General features: G+C 34.9%; 1 protein-coding gene across 1 annotated transcript in view; it reads right to left on the reverse strand.

The window, feature by feature from the left end:
- The window catches only part of LOC149079924 (uncharacterized), a 170004-nt gene extending 144367 nt beyond the window's left edge, over window positions 1-25637 (reverse strand). Inside the window, exon 1 of the mRNA XM_089238808.1 lies at window positions 25461-25637. Within this exon, the coding sequence (XP_089094934.1) occupies window positions 25461-25539 (79 nt within the window). The 5' untranslated portion in view covers window positions 25540-25637. The remainder of the gene's footprint in view (window positions 1-25460) is intronic.
- Window positions 25638-26058: the final 421 nt, after the last annotated feature.

A 26058-nucleotide genomic window follows, 5' to 3' on the forward strand; every position in this document is an offset into this window, starting at 1 on the left:
TTTCCATTATTCTTCTCAACACTACGTTCACAATTGGATTTGAATGATGACCACACGATCGTTTGAGAAAAATGAGTGGAGTATTCTTTGGATGCACTACCAAACAAGTACAGGATTCATGAAATAATTTTGCCGATTTACGAGCCAAAAATCAACGAATGCAAATGGAATTCGAGATAAAGATTTTCAGTGTATACTCTCGGGAATGAGGAGGTAAATAAAAACCTAACTCTCGCGGTTACGGTTACAGCAATAAAATTTGACAAATTCAAATAACAATTCACTTCTATGCGTTGCAAAGTTATCGGCGCAGTAAAAAATCATAAATGACGTTAGAACGGTATAATCCTCCAACCACGAGATGAGATTCGACTATGGCACGTGATCCATTATTTTCTAAACGGATGATTCAGATGATTCCATTATTTTCTAAAAGGACAATTCAAACGCTACAGATCAGTCGCTGACGAGCATTGTTAAATGCACAATCGCTTTACCTAAAAAAATATTAAATAAAACCGTTCGACATGACGTCAAGTCTCATCTCGGGGTTGGAGGACTAGACCTGTAGCATTATAAACGCCGGTGCCAGACGCAGACAAAGAAACGTGTGGAAACAACCAATACAGATCCCATTACGGACGCAGGAAGCCCCCCCCCCCCCCCCCCCCACAGAGAAGTTGGAGCATCATACCTTTGACGAGATCTTTATTTATCTGCGTCCTGCGCTGGCATTTTTATGGTGCTACAGGAACTATTCCAACACCGTTCATGGTTTTTCACTGCGCCAGCCACTTAGCAATAAAAGTAAGTGTTGCTATTTGAATTTTGCGAAATTTTGTTTCTGTGACCGGAACCACATGAGAGCTACGGTTTTGTATTTCTCTTTATTCTCGAGCGCATACTTTGAACACCTATATCTCGAATTTCATTCGCATTTGTTGATTTTTGCGGTCACCAGGACCCGTATATCGGTAAAGTTATTTTATGACTACCCTGTACTTGACACATCTGATTTTTAAAATTTACTTGTCGTCGTTTCGAATCGAAAAATGTTGTCTTTAGATGTATTTTTTTATTAACCTGTGTATAATGTATAAATTTTATTTGAAGAATTATATAGGCTGATTCTGAACTCATGATACAATCATTAAAAAGGTGGTTTCAGCGCAACGAAACCAGTATTTTTATCAGAGAATGCGTTGACTTTTTACTTCCTTCCTAATTTACTTCCTTCACTTATGCATCAAAATGCAGACGGTTTTTTTAGCTGTGTTTTTGTAATATTTCTCGTAAAATTTCTTTTATAGTCGTCTCAATGTTTGTGTTTTTTTGCATATTCAACAGCAAGGTCCATTAATCGATCCATCTCTCGCTGCATTTATTCATTGACGACAGTTGTGAAATATGGTAAAACTCATAGAGATTTGAAGCTGATGGTATTTTTTATGTAGCTGGGAATAATATTACTGTATTACTAAATATTCTACAACAATTCATATGAACTTAGGAACATCTTATCTGACATCATGTTTATGAAGGTACAAAAATCTATAGTAGTGTAAGTTTCTAAAAAATTACAAATTGAAACTGCTTTTTTCACCTGGGACAAAACCTGACTGTTTTACTAATTTGTGTTCATTGTATGTCAAAATGCTCTTTAACAAGAATAAAAGTTAATTATCTCATTAATTAATTTGGGTAGATATATCGTTATTAAGACCATTTGAGTTGGATACCCATATGTGCACCTCAGATCTTAACTAAAAAGTTAAAAATGAAGTTCACCTATGTGTACTGGAGGGAAGAGGGGCAGCGTTTTGGCGAAAGCCTTTGGCTTAATTGGGCAGCCGAGACACTTAAAATGTTAAATACTTTTCAGGAAATGAAAAGTGAAAACTAGCGTATTCGAAATAAATGTGAAATATGAAACACGCCAGAGATACTAATACTGTCTAGATGTATTTTCATACAGGAGCCTCAATGAAGAAAGTATGTACAGGGTGATTCTGAACTCATGGTACAAACTTCGAGGTGTAATAGATAACACAGTCACATATATTTTTCGGAAAATGCATTGATGAAAATGACGAGTGCTCTAGCGGCCCATTTAGGCACTATTGAATCAGTGAGTTACTACGCAAAAATAGCACAAAAATTCCTATTCAAGACGTCCCTTGCAATTTTTTTACTCATGATGTCTTATTTAAGTTCAATAATTAATTGACTTTGATAATGAATTGAGTTCAATGCTTTAATTTATCGGTAAACTGCCGTGTTTTTGAACTAGCATGCTGATAAAAGAATTTTTTCTCGGAATCCATGAATGTGATAATCATGTACAAAACCATGAACGCAAATGATAACCACAAGTTCCGAAGATGAATATTCCATAAAAGAAACATATTTTAACCCATTAAACGGCATAGTAGAAATCACTAAACCTCCTGTAAAGTGCCTTGTCTTTTTTATGACCGGTTTTCGGCAAGTGAAAGTAAGGGGAAGGTATAATTCGTCTCCTCATAGCCGAAATTGAAAGGGTTTAAAAAAAAAAGCGCGATATTTTTCGTGATTTCCAAACTAAAGCATATCAAGTTAGACGAGATATCTCGTTATTGCTGTATGAGTAAAACTGTCTCACTCATTTAGGAACTTTGAAATCATTCATGACACTTGGATCACACACTCCACAGATCAGGGGATTTATCTCTTCCACTGTTACATTTCTTGAGGTCGAGAAGCAAAAAACGGACTTTATCATACAGGGGGAAAACAACTCGATTTTTTTAATCATTCCCATCACACGACATGGAACACCCACCTCTGCAGAAACATAATGGTGTTTGTTAGTGCACTAGGCGTGCCATATGCTAAATTCCAAACACGCGTATGCCACAGATATTCTTAAGTATGCCCAGATATTGTAGGCTTAAAATTATCGGAAAAATTGGAAGGGTTTTATCATTTTGAGGAAGGGCTCAAAAAATCAATATTTCTATAAGTGTTATGGAAATTGTAATAGATATTGGAGGGGGGATAGCCCTCTACATCTTTCAGCAGGGCCCACAAGGATGAGCATCGCTTTGGTAGATTAGATTTTCTCTAATGAATTTATAGTGTGGAAAAACAAAACAAAAATTACGAATTGTGTTCCGGGCCCTCAGGCTTAAGCCTTGTCAACCCAACCCTTATGGGGGCCATGGAGGGAGCTCAAGCGCATGGCCCGGATACAAGTTTACGCCTATGTCTAAAATGAAAATTTTCAATGAAAAACCTACAAAAATTCGCAAAAATGAAACGTAGGGTTATGCTTACAATGTTTTCTTCCCTTCCATCTGGGAATCTTTACCATCGCCCTATATTTAGAGCAGCCTGTAATTAATCAGCTATTGAAGTTTTAAAAAAAAATTAACTTTATGTTTGTACTTGGACCTAAATATGCATAAATTGAAAATTTCATGAAAACATTTTTTTTTTATTTCCCTCACTGCTTGGTAAAATATGGGTTAGCGTGTTCAAGGACGGCCGATTACATATCTTGCTCAAATCCCGTCAAGAAGAGGGAACAATAAAAAAGCCACGGCTAAGGGATAATGTAAATAATAATAATAAAAAAAATGTACAAAGCAAAAAAAAAGTGATAGACAAGGAAGGGCTCCGCGTCTCAATACTCAGTTCCCGCACGTTCCATCCATTTCTCGACGATTTTGCGGAAGTAGAGTCACTCACTCACTCTCCGGAATCGATCGCGCTTGCCAAAGGATAGAGGATGCTGTCCTGGAAAAAACGAATAAAGTTCCATAAAGCCGCAAGAATGTTCAGAGAAATCCGCCAAGATTCTATGCACGGACACCTCTGATCTGTATTTCCTCTCTCTTCCAGCCTCCGTCACATTTCAACTCTCACCTATATAGAGAAGAGTTGAGAGAATATAGCTTCTTCTCCTCTCGCAGATCTCAACGATGTCTTCAAGAGTGCGTTGCGCGTCCAACTCTTACACAAACACACACACGCCACTCATTCAATAGTTATTCCGACGCTTTTTTTTAAGAAAAATAAATAAATGCTTTTCTATTGTTTCTCGGAAATAAACTTTCAGGGCTTTTTCTTCACCGATGAGTTTGACCTTGGATAATGCTTTTGTATTTACGCGCGAAGTCTTGAATCTTTACGGGAAGGGCGATAGTTTACAGGCCTGGTATTTATTCTGCAATGTCCGAGAACGTTTATTTTGGGAATATTTAATTTTCATATTTTGCCTTGAATGCCGGCTGTTATTAATTAAGAGAGAGAAACTAAAGAGCAATTATATAATTGTTAAAATTGTTCATAATGTTTTTGTATTACCGAAAGTGTCAATGGCGTTTTTGGTATTATAAAGCTGTGGATGAACTTTACGTATCGTAAAAACTGTGGATTATTGGTTTGCTCTATTGTCAAAATTTTATATAAATTACGTTTCTATATCATCGAAACTCCGAATGTGAGCTTTGGTGATGTATAAATCGTGAATTATGGTTTGGTATTATCAAAAGTTTGAATTACGCTTTTTATTGTCAAAAGCGGAACAGCGGTGTTGTTTAAATTGTGAATAGTGGTGTTGCTGGAATTGTGAATAGTGGTGTTGCTGGAATTGTGAATAGTGGTGTTGCTGGAATTGTGAATAGTGGTGTTGCTGGAATTGTGAATAGTGGTGTTGCTGGAATTGTGAATAGTGGTGTTGCTGGAATTGTGAATAGTGGTGTTGCTGGAATTGTGAATAGTGGTGTTGCTGGAATTGTGAATAGTGGTGTTGCTGGAATTGTGAATGGTGACACTGAATAGGGTAAATGACCTTTTGTGGTGCTGTCAAAATTCTGATTGTCAATTTGATTATTGTCGAAATTGTGAGTAATGTTTGGTATCGTCAAAATTGGGAATAATGTTTGGTATTGTCAAAATTGTGAATAATGTTTGGTATTGCCAAAATTGTGAATAATGTTTGGTATTGCCAAAATTGTGAATAATGTTTGGTATTGCCAAAATTGTGAATAATGTTTGGTATTGCCAAAATTGTGAATAATGTTTGGTATTGCCAAAATTGTGAATAATGTTTGGTATTGCCAAAATTGTGAATAATGTTTTGGTATTTTTTATACACTATCAAAGAACGTTCATGTGAGGGATATTCGCATATCTGGATAGGCAACGAATTATGAGCATGAAAGTGCAATTGACAACATGATAATGAAGCTTATTATAAACGTTAATCCACAGGCACCGTGCCAAAATTAAAATATTTTCAATTTTCATAATGTACCAAGCTATATGTTCTCACTTATTAAAAAAAATAAAATCAATCTCAAATTTAATGTTTTTGCCTCAGTGTTGATTAAGTACATATATATTCCGGACATGCCTTTTGGTTTCGGTATAACCACTTGTAGTGTCACAAATTACAGACCAGAAATGCTCTAAGACATTTTTAATTCATCAGAAAATCTACGACGTAATATTTTACGACAGGAAACGTCTGGAAATGTGTGAAAAATAGTTCTAGACTTTTTTTATTTCTTATTTTTCTATGGATGTTTTTTCCCGGACTGTATTCTCTCTCGTTGGCTTCAAACTCGGAGATTGTTTGGCGTAAAAAAACAACAAAAAAAAAGAGCCCAATTCACTTTAAGAACTGGGTTCTGCTTCGGAAGTGAGGCATGTATCAAAAGCTTATCTACTGTCAACAAGACAAATACGGTGTCAACGCCGAACACAAGCAAAGAAACAAAATGCAGAATTCAGTATTAGGAGACTTCTGCGTAAAAACTAAATGCCGGACTATATAAGCCCTTGATGTTTTGTTAATGGACGATTCCCTCAATACAGAATGTGATTCTAGTAACTGCTCGGCTATAAAGAAAACAAAGGATGAGAAAATGACAAGAACAGACTTATGGCCACTTATATGTAAAAAGCTAACTTCGTTCGAATTCACTGTACAGATTATTGTGATTAGAGCTAACTTACTCATTACGGTTTCTTTGTGGAATACTACCGATCAGATAGATATCAGATAATGCTGGAGCTCTCGAATGTTTCAACGCAGTCTTGAACACTTTCATTTTAATGAACGTTCATACGATATAAAGTCATTCTTCCGTTCTTCCGAGACTTGGTTCGCCCTGGACTGGAGTGTGCCGTAAGGTATGGTCTCAGTCTCCATTCTAGTTGAGATACTACTTCTAATAGATACTTCTCGAATATTCTTACATTAGAGGAACGCAGGTGTTGGGGGGGGGGGGGATATGATCGAAGTAGGAAGGTTTTCAACAGCTGGCTGATGCGCAAGTGAATTTAGGAAAGAAAGAAAATTCAACTGCCTTGCGTGGAATCGATCTCCCACGTCTTCTCATTTGTCGTGTGAGTGCCCTAGCCACTAGACTAAAAAGGCAACGAATCCTTTTTCTTTAAAGCTCGTGTGCGCTGAACGGGACCGTACATGAACCATTGGTCTTGACTCAGGCCGGAGCTTACAAATGCTAACACTGCCACCAGATGGAGACTTATGGGACGTGGATTCGATTTCCCCGGAAAGGCAGTTGAATATCATCCATATTTTTATAAGTATCTTTTCTTCAGACACCTTGTTGGACATTTTGGCTGTTGTGGCCTTTGTATTTGTGTCCTCCGGACGAAAACTAGACCATTCTCCGGTAACACGAGTAAATGTTTGCATACAAATCAGTTGATGAAACAGGTGGATCCCACAAATTTTTCTTGTGTCTTGAAGTACACACTTAGTTGTCAAAAGTTGTCACGCAAAAGTTTACTTTTGCGCAAAGTCGCACAGTGCCGTCACAAACGCATTCATCATTATAAGAACGCAAATATTATAATCGAGAAAAAAGACCCTTAAGATAGTCAGGTAATGAGTACAAATTTATTCGCAAACATATGAGAATTAATCGCATCCATACTGTTATGCCATGTTCGAGTCTTTTAAAAAGCCTTGAACATGGCACAACAGCCCGAAAAGTATGGATACTATTATAAACACTGGCCTTGAAAGCCTACCTTCTCTTTTAACATGAGAATTGTTGCAAATAAACAATCGTGTCACATTATTCTCGCCTCCTGTTTTTGACGTCAACTGGTTGAAGTTGATTATATTAGGCTTGAATCTCGCGAGCTGTTTCAGTACAAATATAAGGCAGCGCATGGATCAAAATAGGTAATACAACGACATGTGGTCGGAGCGGCTCTCTAAATCAGGGGTAAGGAAAAAAATCATTGAAGAAAAGAAAGATGGATTTTTTCTCAGAAGGAAATAGATATTTTCTGTATATAATGCTGAGGTGAACTCGGAAAGAAGTCATCTGGTTCTCGCCGGGACTCGAACTTAGATATTCTTGCAAACCGGCCAAGCATGTCATCATTTACACCACTGGAGACACGACCCTGCCTTCCTTAATAGCATCATGCCCGGTATGCCAGAACGACTGGGTTCGAGTCTTGTAAAAGACCAGGTGACCTTTTTTCTGAGTTCACCTCAGCATAATATCGAGAACATATCTGTTTCCTTTATTGAAGAAAAATTTGACGAAAAAAATGTTTTGTCTGTAAAATTCTAACTGTGAATATATTTTATGGAATAATTTCCAGAGAAAACTAATTTTTTGTGCGGTGCATTGCATTGTATCGTTTATTTTCTTTTTCAAACCGAACTCAACTCCGGTCTGCCGTCATGCATCTAGTTGGGAAAACAACTAGATATAAATATTGCAGGTGTCAGTTTATGAAGAATTCGGGAAATATAATACAACCCCCCCCCCCCCAGGGGCAAGAGCTTTGAAGACATAAATTGGTATGTTATCTTTCACAATATTACGCATGACGTGTACAAATCTGAGTGATTTATTGGTGCATCTTATATGCCGGAGGGGTGCACGAGTTGGAACTGGGGGCGCGGTAGCCCGGTCAATAAGATGCTCGCCTAAAGTACCAAAGGATGTTTACAGGTGTCGCGAGTTCGATACCCAGTTCGTCCCTGTCAGAAAACTTTCCTGACACAGGGGTACAACAAAAAACGGCGACTTGACCGCAGCAAAAATTGCTACCGCAGGGAGTCCCCCATCGAGGGGTTAGCGCACAAACCTCTCGATGAGTATGAAAAACAAGCCTGCCGTTCGGAATCGGCAATAAATTGTAGGTCCCGGTCTAATTTGCCCTCGTGTGCAGAAAATGACCGTGGTGCGACAAAAATGATCAAATGATCAAACGAGCTGGAACTTTGTAACTATCTGCATCTGCCTGCTTTTTGACCAATCGAGCACATTTGGACCCACAACTGGATCAAATCATCATTCTCTGTATAGATATTTCATCACGCACTTTTCAACAGCTATTGAATAGACTGTGGTTTCCTTGGATCTAAATAAATGTAGCAACCTTGCAGCAAATTATTACATCAATTCCATGCCACCGTTCTGCGGAGCGGACTACACAAAACCGTTTTTTCTGATATAATCTGATGGTAATATTAATGTGAATTGACTGTGTAGTCAATAAGGGATTCTGTTCATCAAATTTCAGATCAACCATCAAAAATCGCTCAAACCCGAGAAAAATGCATGACAAACATTCAAAAGGCGGAGTAATTGCCTATTTAGTTAGACTTTACACAGGGAACTAATGTTTTGTCCGGCGAGTGTAAAAATATCCATAAAATATTGCAGAAGGTAAGTTATAAATTGAAAGGTTACGATTTTCCAACGATTCAATTTCTCCATTTTCCATGTAGCTTTTGATTCCACGCATTTCGATGTGATGATGTTCCGCAAAGGATCAAATCACAATAAATCAGCTCATTTCAAGAAATTGTGTTTCAGTCTTGACTATTAGCTTTCTACGAGTATGATAGATTGTATCGTTGGTCATTTCCACGGCCATTCATCGCTTATACTCGCATAGTATTTGAAATTTGAAATCCTGAGAGAGAGAGTGAGATTAATAAACGGATTGAGATGGAAGAGATATTGAATAGAAATTTCAGCAAACAACGTGAGACCATAAACAGTACCCTCAATGACGAAAAATGGATATAATGAGATGAAACTGAACATGATCTTAACGAGCTTTGTAAATGTATATAATATCAATGGAGAATGAGACAGCGAGCCATATTTCTCAATCAAAAGACGATTCAGAGCTGTTTTCACTCACATCCATTAGAGACATTTAGGATAATAGGAAAATAACGCAGGTTAAAATTGTCATTTAGAAAATTTATCCGCTATTTCAAACGTTCAAGCTTTTCTTCCACATTTATTACTGAATCTATATGTACACTATACTTTTAACCCTTTAATTGGCAATTATTGATGTGTTATATTAACCCTTTCTAAGGCCGAGGGAAATATATACCTTCCCCCCTTCACTTCTTACTAATTACTCCTTTGAGAAGTACTTTTCTCACTGTGATGGTTTTGCGTTTCTATTATATGACTGGACCACTTGTTGCCGACTAAAGATTGTGAATTTTTATGGGGACAAATACTTTCCACCGCTAAAAAAACTTGGAGGGTGGGAACATATTCAATAAAATAAAAGTCATTTCCTTCAATGTCATTCTCAAACGACAATAAATCACCAAAAATATTCCAGAAATTCGAAAGAGAAAAAATGGCCCTAAGGATGAAAAAATGTGGTATGAATGATTTCATGACCAAAAAAATTTTTTTGTTAATTTATGTAAAAAAATATGGGATGTACTTCAGGGGAACACACTGCATATAGATTTACATATATTGGAATGGTGTGTATAAAACTGACACTTATTGTTTGAAACTTACTTTTCTATCATTTTTGAAGAATGCACAGCAATATTTCCTCTCCACATATGGTATTTCACTCCAAAATGCAATGGTTAATAATCGTCCTTGCTTGTATTGTCAACAATTAGGTGACATGTGTATCTTTGAGTCATTCTGCTGATGATAATAGAAACTTCATACACAGTTCACAAGTAAACATCCAATTGTTAAGAAGCATCACGGCCAAAACATATAGAAAGCCTTTATTTGAGAAATATGAGAAACTCATATTGCTTGAGAGCAATACTGTGCACTAAAGGGTTACGAATTTTTCTATATGTGTTTCTACAAGACAGACAAACAATGAAATGATTAATGTTCAGTTTTACGGCTCAACTATTAGTTCATCGATTTCAGCGTTGGTCAACCAATTCATTATTATGTTACTAACTAAAACATGAAGTTTATACGTTTCCATCCAGGGTGTGTATGTGTCTACAAATGATTGGAGCGATAATGTAGCTTTTGTGGCTCTAATACTAAAGTTATGGTTAACAGTTTGTTACCGGTGACACTTCCTCTCTCACCTGCTCTCTCGCTTGCTCGTTTGCTCACTCACAGAAGTTTGATGGAACAAAGTAGATTTTTCAAAATTTTCTTTGGTTTATACTTAAGGCTGCTAGAGGACAGTGGCTGTTATATTATATTCGGTAAGATGGCGTCGAACCGAGAGTGTCTGTTTTGCGAAGAGGACGCGTGCAACTGCATTTGCACATGCTAGAAAATTTTCTTGCGCCTCAGTTGGAGATTTATATTGTGGACTTGAGAAAACTCTATCAACAGGTGCACTGTAATATTTCCATCGCGATTTTCGTGGATCCTTAAATGGCTCGTTACTAAAAGAGATGGATTGTCCGTGTCGGAAATCGTGATCATCAACTGCTGTTTCTCTGCCCCCAGTCTCCAACTATTTAAGCCAGGGGTTCTTAACCTTTTGTATTCTACGGAATCTTGAAGCAAATTAGATGAAGGCCACGAATCATTTGATAGGAAAATATATAGCATTTAATGAGTGTGTTTAATGCATGTGTTAGAGTCCACGACCTCTGGAGGGAAGTTATTCCATTAATTTGCAACCGTATTGGAGAAAAAGTTCCTGCCACATCCTTAACCTAGCGTTGTGGCTTGCCAAACGATACTGGTATTACCTTGTCGAAGCAGCCGATTGTCGGTGCCATAATAACTCATGGTCCATCCTATCCATTCCGTTGAAAATTGTAAACCCTTCCACACCTGCTAAAAACACCCCGCGACACCTGCGTTCTTCTAATATAAACATATTCAAAAAATGAGGTCTCTCTCTCCATACCTCAAGCAAGCCCCGTGTGCCAACAAGAGCACGTGTATCTCTTCCCTGCACCCCTAAACCAAATTTATGTCCTTTTGTAGGTATGGTCTCCAAATCCTAACTTCATACTCCAATCAAATAATATTCCTATAATACAATTTTGAAACCACTCCAATCATTTGCATACACCCTGAACTTCAGGAGTCCATTATCATTCATTTTTTGATTTAAAAAAAACACCATTAATTCCGATTACTAGACACCCTATTAATTTCCGTCGCTTAATATACAAATAATACAGAGATGTATATCTTTCTCTCTCTCTCTCACACAGATACTTTATTAAATATTTGATACCACCGTTAACTGACGAAAAAGTGTAGATGAGTCAATTTATTAATCTTCACTTTCACCCAAAAGATGACTTTTCTGTTAAAATGCTCATTTCCACCCTCGCTGGATGTTGGGCCCCACTGTGAAAACTAAAAGATGCGGATTCATATTCCTCGGGGTTAAATATTACCGAATGAAGCGTTAAAATTGTGAACCCCAAGCTGAGAAGTCATAAAACAAACGGCATATCTTTTGGCAGAACTTGATTGCACGGCGCACACTAAGAAAAGTCCTTCTTTATAAAAGACGAAAATGTCTCGAGCAAATGGGATGTCGGCCGTGATTTGTGAGGCTATTAGTTGCTCTGAGGAGACAGCCATTACTTTAGGAGCATGTATTATAAGAAACGATTAAAATTTTGGACTTGGGGGGGGGGGGGTGCGTGTGTGTGTAAAAGTGGGATCGGGGTTCGAGAATAAAATTATTTTTTAAACAGAAGAAACAAAAAAAAAAATGGCAAAGGAGACTTCGTGATTCAGATGACTGCCATTGAGTCCGAGGCTTATTAATTGCTTCTACATATGATTGCTCGTTAAGGAAAACAGTATCAATCTGTTTCTTTCTAACTTTTTTTTTAAATTTTTAATATTTTTTTTTTCATTATTATATTGAATTGCATGTGGCTCCTCCCGATTGATATTACGGCAATGGCAATTAAGAAGTGCAGATGTATTCTTGTGGGAAATTAAGTAGCAAAATCTGAAACCACTTAAACTCTGAAAATTAAAAAGTTAGGCTTTGTGTAGCAGGATTAGTAGTAAATGGTTGAGATTTGTTCTAAATGGCATCCGGTGCCGTTATCATTTCTGGAACATTAAATTGACAAGCAAAAGATTAAAATTTAAAAAATAAATTGATAGAAAATCAGGTGATTTATAAAATGTGTGTATACATATATATATAGAGTATAATAAATGAAGGATTTGTTTTAATTTGAGATACATCTATTTGTTCTCGATTTCATAAGAATTATTAGATAAACTATATATATATATATTATTTGTTTCTAATTTTGGTTAAATTAAGTTCCAGGAAAATCGAAATTAAAATAAAAGTCGATTCTCGTTTTATACTCTTCATATTAATTAATTAGTTTTGGTTCTGTGTACTCCAAATTGTTGTAGATATTTTATCTTTTTTGCCAAACCAGGCCATTTTATGTACACAAGGGGTAATTGCGGTTATCTATGCAATAAAGTTGCAGTTTCCAATTTTTTTTATATCTCATAAGTCACTACACGCCTAAATTTAATTACCAAAATTCTACGGTGCATCTAGAAATATATCGTGTTGTATATTTGTTATGTTAAAATGCTATATACCTGATGTCTATAATTGAAGTTTACTTGTTTTTTGAACTGTCTAAAGCAGTGTTTTTTTTTCTTAACCTTTTTCTCTCATGGTCCTCTTTGCACCCTATTTTCTTCTGGTGACCTCCCGTTTTATTCAAGGCCCCTCCCTCGTCCAGTAGCGAGATTTCATTTCTATTTATTGAATCTATTTTGAGGGTAAATTTACAGCGACAATTTTTTTATAAGACGGTTCTTTTTATGGGTGTTCTATACTGGACCGTCTCATCATTATGACCCTAAGACAAGGTGAACGTCGTTGGTCCCCAGAATTTTCTCGAGGCTCATTAGCTGGAATTAACAGCTAATATGGGTTGCATATTCATATACTTAAACTCAAAAAGCAGATCTCAGATCTCTTTTTGTGACTCCTGTATGGACATGGAGCCCCCGCGAAGTGCTCAAAAAGGTCCATGCGTTAAGAAAGCACCAGTTCTGAGAAGCTTTGCTTGATTCTCGAAATAGTCACATTTTTCCCCCATTCTAAATCACTTAAAATATTCGTTTCTTCACATCGGAATTTTTTCACAGCTCTCTGTGGCCCCTTTAGTCACTTGTCATGGCTCTAATTCGATTTTATTTTTATTCGTGGCTTCTTTAAAATATCCCAATAACGACCAGTGGCCATCCAAGTTGAGAAGCCCTGGTCTAGATTTGCAACTATCCATCAGAAAGCTACGGAACTTTAGTAACTTCGGGGGAATTATTAGTTCCCAAATTCTTTATTATAAACGATATGAAAATAATTAATAAATTAGAAGGAACAGGATCAGAGTTTGGCCTGAAAAGATCCTTTTATTTATTTAATGACAGCAATGCGATACAATAATACACCCTGTGTGGTAGTAAACTATTTTGTCTAAAATTTTTACCCATTCCTTCATTAATGTGATCCTTAAACTTTATTGCTTTTTCATCAATAAATTCTTCTGTAGAAAGTTCAGTAGCTGGAGAAATTTAGTTATAACATTTATTTTACACAGTCTTAGCCTGATTAAAATCTTGCACACCGATTTCTATTAAGAAATAGTTCTTAATTATAATTCTCTTATAAGAGAAAATGGTAAATTTTCTATATTGATGATTCGAATCTAGGATTTTTTAAACAACTTGAAATCTGAAACAACAATTTTAGACACATAAATAATTATATACGATTAATTACGTAACGTATCCTTGAAGAACTTGAAGATTGCATTGCTTTAATTTGTAATATTTCCTTTTAGTTTCCTGATTTTACTTCACGAGTATTCATTGATGCACATAGGTTATTAAATTCTTTAATCACGGGGTTACCGTCGAAAGTGTAAAATACTGATATGCCTGGATATACAGGATGTTTTACCAAAAGTGTGCGAAAAGAATAAACATTCTACGGCGCAAACGAAAAAAATGCAATTAATAAATTTTACATCTCTATTTATTGTACTGATAAAATTTACCCCTTGACGTTTTGATGGAAATTCACCGAAACATTCGGTGATTGAAGTTCATCCCTTTTGACACGTCTTTCTGAAGTTCAGTTGCTATGGGATAAATTTATTTCGTACAATAGAGAAAAGAACGCAAATTTTACCGATTGACACTGTTTTATTCCAAAATTTAAAAAAAATACAAATACGACGCCACAACAGGCCCAACAAATGACCAACGAGGTGGCTGAGAAAAAGATGCCCATAACAAATATGGATGTCATATATACATGATGAAATATTATATACAATGCCCATGAAGAATACTTATGGTTGTCTAAGTAAGTATGGATAGCTTCTCGATTTACTTCAACATGTTTATTGTATTTCTTTTTAAACGTGTCAATTGTGTTAGAATTTACTACCGCTGGGGGTAAGCTATTCCATTTATTAACAACCCTATTAGAGAAAAATTTTCCCTACAACGCCATAACCTCGCATTGTCCCTTACCAATCGATACCTTTTTTTTTTAAGCCGAGCAGAACTCAGGTCTATCGCCATGGGCAATTTACTACCTAGTGAGCTGTGCCGGAAGTGTAAGGATGTGTACCTAACAGTCTGAGTGCGTATCTAGTGTTGTGTATGATTTTTCACTGCTGCCATCTATGTCTCAGAAGTGAAGTGAGTGATGTGTAGTGACTGAATATTTGTACTGTTCGTAGGACTGTCGCTCTCTGTGGCGAGACCAATCGATACTGGTGTCCTCTTGTAAAAACAATCGATTGACGGTGTAAAAATAATTCATGGTCCATCCTATCCATTCCGTTGAAAATTTTCAACACTTCGATCATATCTCCCCGACACCTACATCGATAAAAAGTGAAAAAGTATGGGGTCAAGGGCACTTCCTTGAGGAACTCCACTTGTGAAGCCTGTCCAACCAGAGAATACCCCGTTCACCATAACTCGTTGTGACCTATCACTCAACCACGATTCTATCCAATTCAGCAAGTTGCTCCCAATCCCAATCTCGTGTAAACGCTCCAAGAGTTTACCATGTTGGACCCGATCGAATGCATTCTGGAAATCAAGGTAAACAACATCTACATTTTTGCCCTTAACCAAAGCCTTCATCACGTGATCATAGAAGCAAAGGAGGTTAGTCACACACGACTTCCCCTTCCTGAACCCATGCTGATTACCCGACAATACATTATTCTCGTAAAAAATCACGTATGATTAGCAAAACAAATTCAAATAATAATAAAACAAAATGCATAATTGCGCTTTAAGTATTTTTTCCTTTCATTTTCTATGCAAGTGGCACTGAGATGAAGGAAAAATACATAGACAAATAACAGTTTTGTGAAGAGAGTAAACATTGAAAAAAAAAATACCCTAAAGTTTTCCGTCTCCCCAATTATTATTTTACGTAAGTGCCACAGTTACAGCTAGATTTTTTTCATATTTTACTTTAATTTTAGAATAAATCACATAAATTATATTGATTTCTGACACTTTTGATCAACACCAAGTTATGACCAAGACAATTTAGTCATATTTTTCATTCATACGCATACAACGGAAGTGCGGAACTTTATAAATATCATGATAAAAAATGATGCGACGCTGATGCTATAACCTTAAACATTCATCGATCCCTCTGACTATTATTCATCTGTCTCTTATAAAAGAAAATCGTGAAATATCAAGGTTTTGTGATCATCCTGTCAGATGACAAACACCATAACGAATTATTTTCTTCAGTCTTCTTCCATGCAAGTAGTTGCTTGCTGTAACATATGCCTTTAAGCAAGTATAGTATCAGCCAGATTTTTCCATAGATCTCGGGTTTTTACTCAATAGGATCAAGTTGGGATCTCCACAAAAAATCCATTAGTTTTACGCATGAAACTTTAAATTCACGCCACATATACTTTAACAACTATAGTTGTGTTATAATTTTTTGCAAATGAGAACAGACTCTGACTTTGTTGTTAAAACTCACGAACTACTATTCTGAAATTCAAAATTTTTAACACTGTAATTTTTGTTGTTTTGTACAGGCTGTCACACTTTTTTTGCACAGCCTGTATTTGTCCTATATATATATATATATATATATATATATTCGGTAAAAATTATATTTGAAAGTATGACGTTTTTTGTAAATGACTTTTCAAAGGGGATCTGCATTTTAATAATGGAATTTTTTAGGACACGATGACTATAAAAAACTAATTTCTTTATTCTTTTATGTATACGAACCCTCGCAATTTTTTTTTTTTTTGAGATTTTAAGTAACTGCACATCACTTGAAAAGTTTCTGTAATTAAAAGTATGTCTGTAATGTCAACGCTACAGAGATATCCACTGTGTAAACGATTTGGGACAGCCTGTATATCTGATACTTTTTTTTTCAAATGTTCAATCTTCATTTACACAATTTACATCCACATTTATGAATAAAGAGACGAGTATGTAGGCGATAAGCTTATTAAGTTCTGGTCCCTCCAGCATAATAGGGAGATCTTATTTGTTATGAAATCCTAAAAATATTTTTTTAATTCACAAGTTTTGTATGCCTTCTCCGGTAAATGAAAATTTCGTTGCTCTCTCGTATGTGCACACACGACATCGATGTTCCATACGCGTATTAGAAGCAAACAACGTCGAAGGACTAATTAAGAGTATTTAATACACATACAACAATCAGAACGTATTCTTAGTCGGTGCTCTGCCAATACAAGGAATGTCCACCGTGTAAAGATTCTCAAAGGACTCAGTTGGAGAAAGTGCTCTTTGGAGCGATAAGTTTAATACGATGCAAACACCCAGAGCATGAAATTAGCACGCGGTCATGTTATGAAGGCAAAGAGCGAGTGCCAACTGGCCTGTGAAAAGCAAAAGTGAATTCAATGAAATCGCTTATTCTGACAGAAAAGGCAGCGAGAAATTTTGAAGCGTGAAGCGAGGCGCTTGGCTGCCTTAGTTACCGGTCTCTTCTGTTACTAGATTTTAGGTACATAGTGAGAGCTTTGAAGCAAATTCCTGCCCGTAATTGATCTAACAGAGGCACTCAAGCCCTCAAACAGCACGTCTACTTCAAACATGCCTAGTGCAAAGAGTGCGAATTAAATTACCCATATGCAAATGTCTACGAAAGAAATATTTCAAAATTGTGTTTTGAAAATTAGATGAATTATTGCGAACACCACGCAGTTTAAAATATCTTCAATCGTAAAGCCACATCACAAGAAAGGCACATCTTGTATACAGAGTGATTCCAACTTTATGGGAAGTAAGAAACTAAGAGGCGATATACGATTCCTAAGCAAGCATTTTGGTTCGAATCGCAGTAGCTAAGGCGGTAGAGGGTGTTTTTAGAGAGTGCAAAACAGCACTTCACCAAAAGCAAATGCCATATTTTTCTGAAGGACTTGCTGTAATAAGTGCAATCAATCATTCGAGAGCGCAGGGTACTGTAATGTGGCAGGCCTTCTCAAGGTGTAACCTGGGTAACGCAAATTCTACCACAACTCATTGTTGCGCCTGATCATTGTTTGACACATCATAACCTTGATGCTCCTTGCATAAATAGAAAACAAACTCCTATACAATTCGAAGGTGCACATGCACCCTTGAATGGTTGATAGCATATGTCGCAGCAAATCCGTCGGAAAAATATGGTACATGTTTTTTGTGAAGTGCTGTTGAGCACTCTCTAAAAAACCCCTATACAGCTTAAAGTTTGTCCCATGAATTTAGGATCACCTTGTATAAAGGGAAAACTTAAGTCCGTTCCAACTCAAACAATGACTCGTAATCCGTAAGCAATAGTACCATATTTTCAATTAGAAAAAGTATTTAAATTACGTACCTATCACAGATTTTTCATTTATTTCACTAAAATCCGCATGTACCGCGAGGTACAAAATTTAATTTTTATACGGCACCCGGTCCTCTAACTTCCAATTTGAAAGTAGTTGTCCTGTCTCTCTTCTAATCTCAACAAAAAAAAGCTCTTTTAAAGTGCAATATTTGCTTTGCTGAGATAATTTGAATTCCAAAATATATTACAGAAAATAACAGAAAAGTAAAGAATAGTATATGAAGCGTTGAAAGTGAGAATATCTGTAAGTTTTTAAATGGGCATTCTCCCTGTCAATTTTCAGATATTTTTGAATTAAAATATCTCAACGAATACAGTGATACTTCGGCTAACGAACGCTTCGGTTTATGAATTTATTTTTCGAAGATTTTTTTCGTAACTTTTCTGCCTCGGCTAACGAATACGGATTCGGCTAATTTTCGTATGTATGGATGCATGCGCTAACATAAAACAGCCGCTGAATTTCATCGCCACATCATCATCGGAATTACTGTCAGTCATGGTCTCGGAATCTTTTTTCAGATGTACCTCACTTCTCTTTCTGAACGTTTTTGAACCACTTAATATGAAATGAAAGATTCAGTTAATATATAAAATGCATTGAACAAAAAGGAACCAACGTTTTCAGAGCACGTGTTCTTTCGGTGCAAGACTTAGCATCAAACTAAACAGTCTGGACCAAAGCTTTAGTTTGGACATTCTAGAAGCTTTTTTTTTCCATCTGTATGTATCAGACACCGAAATGAGCTGACTAAATCACAAACGGATAAGGACACGAATTTAACTGGGTTGTGTCAACACTAGCTATAGTAAGTTAAAACTGGTGTTGGTTGTATACATAGTGTAAAATAAAAGGGTCTCTCTCTCTCTTCAGTATCTCATCTTACTGTAAATTCCCATTTATTCAATTTTGAAGCAGTTCACTTTAGCATTGGGTCGGTTTTTTGACTTTCTTATAGTGCTCTCCTTGGTGTTTTAAAAAAATTTTGCGCAATATGCGGAATGAATTAAACGGTTTTCCATAGAAACTTATGGCAAATCGCGTTTCGACTAACGCACGTGATTCCGAATCGAATCATCTTCGTTAGCCGAGGTACCCCTGCTCTTAAAAACACGGAATTTTTAAGGGGATCTCAGAAGAGACAGGGCAACACCTTTTCATTTGGAACACGACAAATGGACCGCATAAAAAACAATTATAATCACAAAATGTTTGTAGACGGCTGTCCATTGTAGATCCGAAACGCGTCGACCAGTCGACCAATTAAAATTTCATTTGTCTTAAAAGCGTGCCAATATTTTGTATAAAATAAAAAAAACAATTAAATTTTTTTTATCTCGGTACATATACGGCCCTTAGGAAAAGGAATGCGAACGTTATTTAAATAATTTTACTAGTTGAAAGTATGTTTCTATAGCCAATGGTTTACGATTTGTTTAAGGTGAAACAGACTTTAGTTTTCACCCTGTATATAAAACGAGACTATCAAATGATTATTGAATCTAATATTATTAAGAGACTCCGTCGTAGTACTTGACCATAGGAATCAAACGCATCAATCGTTCAGGCTGAATAACAAATTCGACTTCAGAAAGGTATTTCATTAGAATTATTGGAAAATTACACTTGGAGCTCATTTTATTTCATTCCGCTGATTAAATATTTAAAAATGCACGAAATATCTTGAATTGCAAAAAAAAAAAAATATATATAGAAAACAGACCTTTTTCTTGAGACAATATTTATTTATTTTTTTAAAATATCTGCCGTTCTTTATAATTCTGTAATTCCTGTGTTTGGAAAAGCTATTTCCCTATTCGAGAGGGAAAATACTTAATTCTTCTTCCAGACCTTACTTTTCAAACTCTAACTCATGCAAATATAAGCGTACCATTTGCGAAATTCTTCATATGATATGAATGTGTATATAAGAGTTTGTGAAATTCGATTGTCTTAATTACGTTACTCTTTTCTAGCCGGAGGCCTTCAAGATGAAAAGTTTCAAGTAAATATGCCAAAATTGAGAATTACCTTCTTTTATTGTTTTTTCACTGTATACATATTATAACTATATACGTGTATTCTCCGAATATATTCGGTATTACATTACGTACGAAGTTAGTTATCAGCAAAATATTTTCACAGGATTATAACAGAATATATACCCCAACAAATAATGATTTTTGATGTTGCTTGCTAAAAACTTATCACATTGTTATGCAGTGAAACCTCCGTACAACGATACTCGATATAACGAAAAATCTCTCTATAACGGTATTTGTTTTGGAGATTTTGAAAGTACTACAATGATATTTTTTCACTTTCATTAATTTTTAAACTCTTCATCTGTTTTGGTTCTTTCGAAGGCATCTAATAACATCGGTATTTTTCATCACATGATCCCCAAAAGTGATGTTGCTGCCATTTTCAGTATAAAACACAAAAATCTAATGCAGTAAACCTCTTTACAGGAGCAATGCATCTAACTGAATTTCATTAATCAACCAATTAATTACAATTTTTCACTGCGATTAAATACTTAAAAGCACGTTTTCTAGTGGTACGTACAACGCCATTTTAGGAAAGATGTTCGCAACAGCATAAATTTGGTGTGACGTGATGATAATATTGCGCCTCTTTGATAATCCCTCTGCAACGATATTTTTTCTTGGTCCGCCGGGCATTGTTGTATAGCGGTGTGTGTGTGTTTCACTGTTTATAAATTTAATGCCAAACATTATCACCTATATTTCCTTACATAGTGATTACTGTACGGTGTACTGTGGCACCCAAGGAAGCTATGAAATCAGTCAGGGTGCTGCGAGATATTTTATTGATAAAATTATATTGACAGTAGTAATACGGCTAGAATCTCAACCAGGGTGCAACAGAAAAGCTTCGATATCAAGCAGAGTTGACACGAGATAATTGCATTCCCAAAGTTATCTTGAATGTAAAATTTTAGGGACCTCTAAGATCGTAGAATATGTTTGAAATATTTTAAATCAAAACTATTCACTCACAACAAAATTGATAAACGTTTTGTTATTCGAGTATATTTAAAATTGATTAAGATAGTTCCGATATGTTTGTATGACTATGTATTATACTAGTACCATTAATTATGAATGCAGAAATCGGAATTGAAAGAGACATTCGAAATTTTAGAGTTTTAACTAACGAGCTCATCGGATTCTTTTTTTTTAAAAAAACAGCACTTAAATGTAGCGCTTCATAAAATTTATTGTGATGACCCTAATTAATCTCCATTACTGCTTCCTCGACCGAGCTTTTCCCTGAGAGTATTGTATCGGAACCCTCTTGCGGAGAGAAATTAAAACCCTCTCGAAGGATTTAATTAAAACACTTTGAAAAGAATTTTTAAATTCTATTTATAGATCAATTTTCAAAATATATCGATAAGTTTAGGTACGTTATTTTAACCTGAATTGAAAAACTTGTTTTATACGGTTTTGATATTTTTTAGTTAAAACTTCTTCGGTATTGTAGTGTTTGATAATTAAAGCTTTTTGGAGCTATCTTTTGTTTCAATTTTTAAGGAAGTATTTTGATTTTATTCGATTAAGTATTTTGCCAGTTTAGTGGCAATATATTACATACACTAAGTTGTTATGCGCTGAAAGATTAATTTATGAATATCTTTTGAATGCTGTATATATATATATATATATATATATTAATATTTCGAAGAAAAGATGGAATAGTTAATTATGAGTCGAATAATGTGAAACGCCCTGAAATTACTTCGGGAATCTTAGATGTGAATCCAACCAGAAGCGCAAAGTTTATAATTGTCAAAGTTTATTGATGGAGTGCGCATTTGTCCAAACTTAGCGCTTGACGGATGAATAGATAGCGCATTAATCTTCGGTACTTCTGATCGTAGGTTCAAGAGTACAGATAATTATTAACCATTCACAATCAGTCTGAAGCTGTAGAAATCAGTCTAATATAACCAACGGTGATTATAAAATATCTACGATCTGATGAAAGAATTCAAAAGAAGGTGGTTAAAACTAACTTCTACTAAGAATTATTTAATTTATCAAAAGATGACATGAGATCTAATGCATATAAAATATATATTATTGTATAATAACGATCATAAAAAACTAAATTATTGTTGTCCAAATACGTTTTCAACCCTTCAATTGGCAAGCATTGAAATAACCAAAGGCGAAAATTTATGATGGCTTGTATTAAGCAAATGAGTGGTACCCTGAATGCTATTACGTGACAAGAAAAAAATGTATTGTCAATAATATATTTAAAAAATATCAGATGTTGCACTTCAGGGAACACAATGTATTTAAATAATTTACATGGATTTAAATAATTTAAAATGTCATTCATATATTTTTTGCCAACTTAATTTTCTATCATTGTTGAAGAATGAACAACAATATGTCTCCTCCACACATGGTATTTCCCTTCAAAATGCTAGGGTTAAAAATCAGTTTTGCTTTTCTTGTCAAGAAATAGAAGACATGAGTATCTTTGAGCCATTCTGCTGGTAATTATAGAAACTTCATGAACAGCTCACGAGTAAAAATCGAATGCTTAGGAGTTGCTTAGAAGCATCAATGCCAAAACAAGTTCACAATATACAATGCTTTTATTTGAAAAATATAAGAATCTCGTATAGCTTTTGAGAGCAACATCGCCAAATAAACGGTTAACACGTACAAATACAAAAACCATACAAGACAACGTAATTTTTACACTTGAAAATTTTATGTGCACATAGATTAATTTAAAAACATTGAACGTATTATGATTTTTTGAGAAGCGTAGTATCAAAAAGTTTCCAGAACTTGGTTCTTCTAGTGAAGAAAAAAGTACGAATTAAAAATTAGGAAAACAAAATAAAATATGTTAACTTTACACAATGGACCGATAACTTTAATTTACTTTGTCTCTAACAAGTGTTTTCGAGAGATGCAGAAAAAAGTTGATGATTCCGTCATAAATTTTTCTGAAGATATTCAGAAGCAATTGATCGGACACTTAAAACCGAATAGGAAAGAATGTATTTGACTCAGTTATTTTCACACATTTACGAAGAAAAAGCATCTAAACAGTGAAATATGGTGTAATGAATGAACAAAGAGCTTTGACGCTCGAGGGTTATTTTGAGTGGTTAACTCTTGAAGAAACAAAAGACGTGTATTGCGCAGCTGTTTCCACTTTCAATGCAAGAAAACACTGAATCGAGACATTTTACACCTTCTCTTGTTTGGTCCTCCAAAAGTCCATTAAAAAAATAATAATTCTGTATTATAAGTAATGGTTTCCTGAAATCTCGAAATATCATTACAGTGAAGTCGATAACTTTATATAAATATACATATACGTACGTCATATAGAATGAATTATTCCCCGAAATTGATGAAACAAGAATTCATAATTGTGAGAAAGGAAAGAACATTAAGAATGAGACTCGTTTTTGTTGTTAATTATAATGAAAGTTTAAATACCATTAAGTAAAAATATTCCATGGAATCTCGCGTTGAGTCTGGAATGCGGCATTTTTCGTATCAATCCTAGTTCTAAGGAACATTTGTCACACAGACATGTTCGAGTATGTGTGTGTGTATATATTCTCCTGAAGAGTAATTTATTACAGAGAGAGAGATGGAAACAGGCTGTTTCCTTGAAATACTCGTAAAACATTAGCGGCTTCTATAAAATAAGGGAGAGAAAAAAAATCCGATTTTTCAACTCCCATTAATATCACAAATCACTCTTTACGAAAGTAAAATGGATTATTTAAAAAAAGGGGGAAAAAGGGGAATATTATTGATTAAAAAGTTCATTATTTACTCCGTGTTTGAAAGATGATTAATATTTTATTTGTATCCACATTGATTTCTTAATCTCGCTGCAAAGAATTTCTAGTAATCATCAAAAAATTTAATCCAGTTAAAATCGATTTTTATGTATGAAATTTCTGCAGCTCTTACACTCCTGTGAATCAAAATATTATAAATCACTAATATATATATTTCACTAAAATATATTTGTTCAATAATTTATTACAAATATACATTGGAGTAACAAACGAATGAATTTTATTTTATGAGATTTTTTTAACTTTATGTCAGTTTTCTTAGTAATGTCAATCACTTGTAATCACTTGTAATTGTGAATCAAAATATTATAAATCACTAATATATATATTTCACTAAAATATATTTGTTCAATAATTTATTACAAATATACATTGGAGTAACAAACGAATGAATTTTATTTTATGAGATTTTTTTAACTTTATGTCAGTTTTCTTAGTAATGTCAATCACTTACCAAAATTATATTAGTAATTAAAAGTATACAATTTCATATTACATGAAATAAATATAGATATACACTTATTTTAGTAGTAGTAAAGTTTTGCTTTTGCGATATAATTTGAGAATTGGTTACTTGTTCGTTCAAATTGTTTTTATCGAAAAAACACTATATTTGATTCCAAATAAATCGTCAAAAATATCTATAGAAACGATGTTCTCTTGCGTAACTATATATTTAAAACTTTTATTCATAAAGTTTTATTTAACTCACAGGCAATTTTTAATCGTCAACTGAAATTATAACGATTATTAAAGGCACTAAAGCCTATATTCCATAAATACTGAAAATGATAATTTTACTAAAAGATATTAAATTTTATTTTTGTCCATCAGAAGATGCTTCAAAAAATTTAAACCATGTTAGTTCGTGTTTTTTAATTGAAAACGCATATTTGAATTCAAATCGATTGTCACGGAAACATTTATTATAAATTATGTCGTTATTAGTAATTTTTTGAAGATTCGAATGACAATTGGTGTAAATAATAACTTTTAATAATGAATAGACTTAGAATAGTTGTGAAACAAAACGTTCAGAGCGAATATGAACACGTGGCGAGTGGTTAAGTCCATGTTTTAATCATAGACGTTGATATGGAATACTTTCAGTAAAATTTCTACCTGGATTTTTTCCAATTTATGAAATGAAGATGTTTTTTCCTCAAATTTTAGAGCATTTTATGAATTTAATTGGTATTTATTCCACTTGGAAGAAAAAGATCTGCAACCACTCTAATAATAGATAACGAATAAGCCGTTAGTGAAAACACTCTCGTCCTACAAATATTTATGATGACGTGAACTGAAGTTCTGAAATGGGCAGTGAATTCTATATACGATATAAAATTAATCTTAAAAAATTATTATTAAATAGAATGATCACAAGATAAAAATGTTACTCACGCTGACAAAAGAATGTTAGGAAAAGCTGAGCCACTGCTAAGCAGAGCGCCGTTTTCGTTGGGCAACGTGTAGTTCCCATAACGGCGGCGACAGGTCTCTCTCTGCCCCTGCTTCGTTACGAGAGGGCTTCTCAGCGAAACTCTGGCTCAGGACTCCGGACCATCGTCTCTCCGGAGGCTTTCGTGGCGGGAAAAAGAGGATAAATAGAAAAAAATATATACACACACACAAGAGGAGACGAAGGAGACAGTGATTCAACCAATGAGAGACGAGTTGATCGAAGCGCGCGCAGCTCAAAAGAGAATCACGAGCACCAAACTCCCAGAATGGTGAGATCACAAGAGCAGGAGTTGCTGACGGGCAAAAACACACCACGTGTGTCTAAAGCGCCAACTTCAAGAGTTGGAATTCCTCAAATGCGCTTTAATACTCTTTCAGCGACGAAAATACATTCCGTTCTTTCGATTACTACTTTTTCTTTAGATCTCTCAAAATTCACATTCATATCACAGAATAAACACGAGTGAACAAATATTTTGAATCAAAACTTATCGAACACAAATGCTAAAGAAAAGTTCCGATGAAATTTAAAATAAGG

The sequence above is a fragment of the Pholcus phalangioides genome, unplaced genomic scaffold, assembly GCF_987345545.1.
Source record: "Pholcus phalangioides strain wild (caught in Gottingen) unplaced genomic scaffold, Ppha-v1.0 ptg000011l_1, whole genome shotgun sequence".
In the NCBI taxonomy this organism is placed as follows: domain Eukaryota; kingdom Metazoa; phylum Arthropoda; class Arachnida; order Araneae; family Pholcidae; genus Pholcus; species Pholcus phalangioides.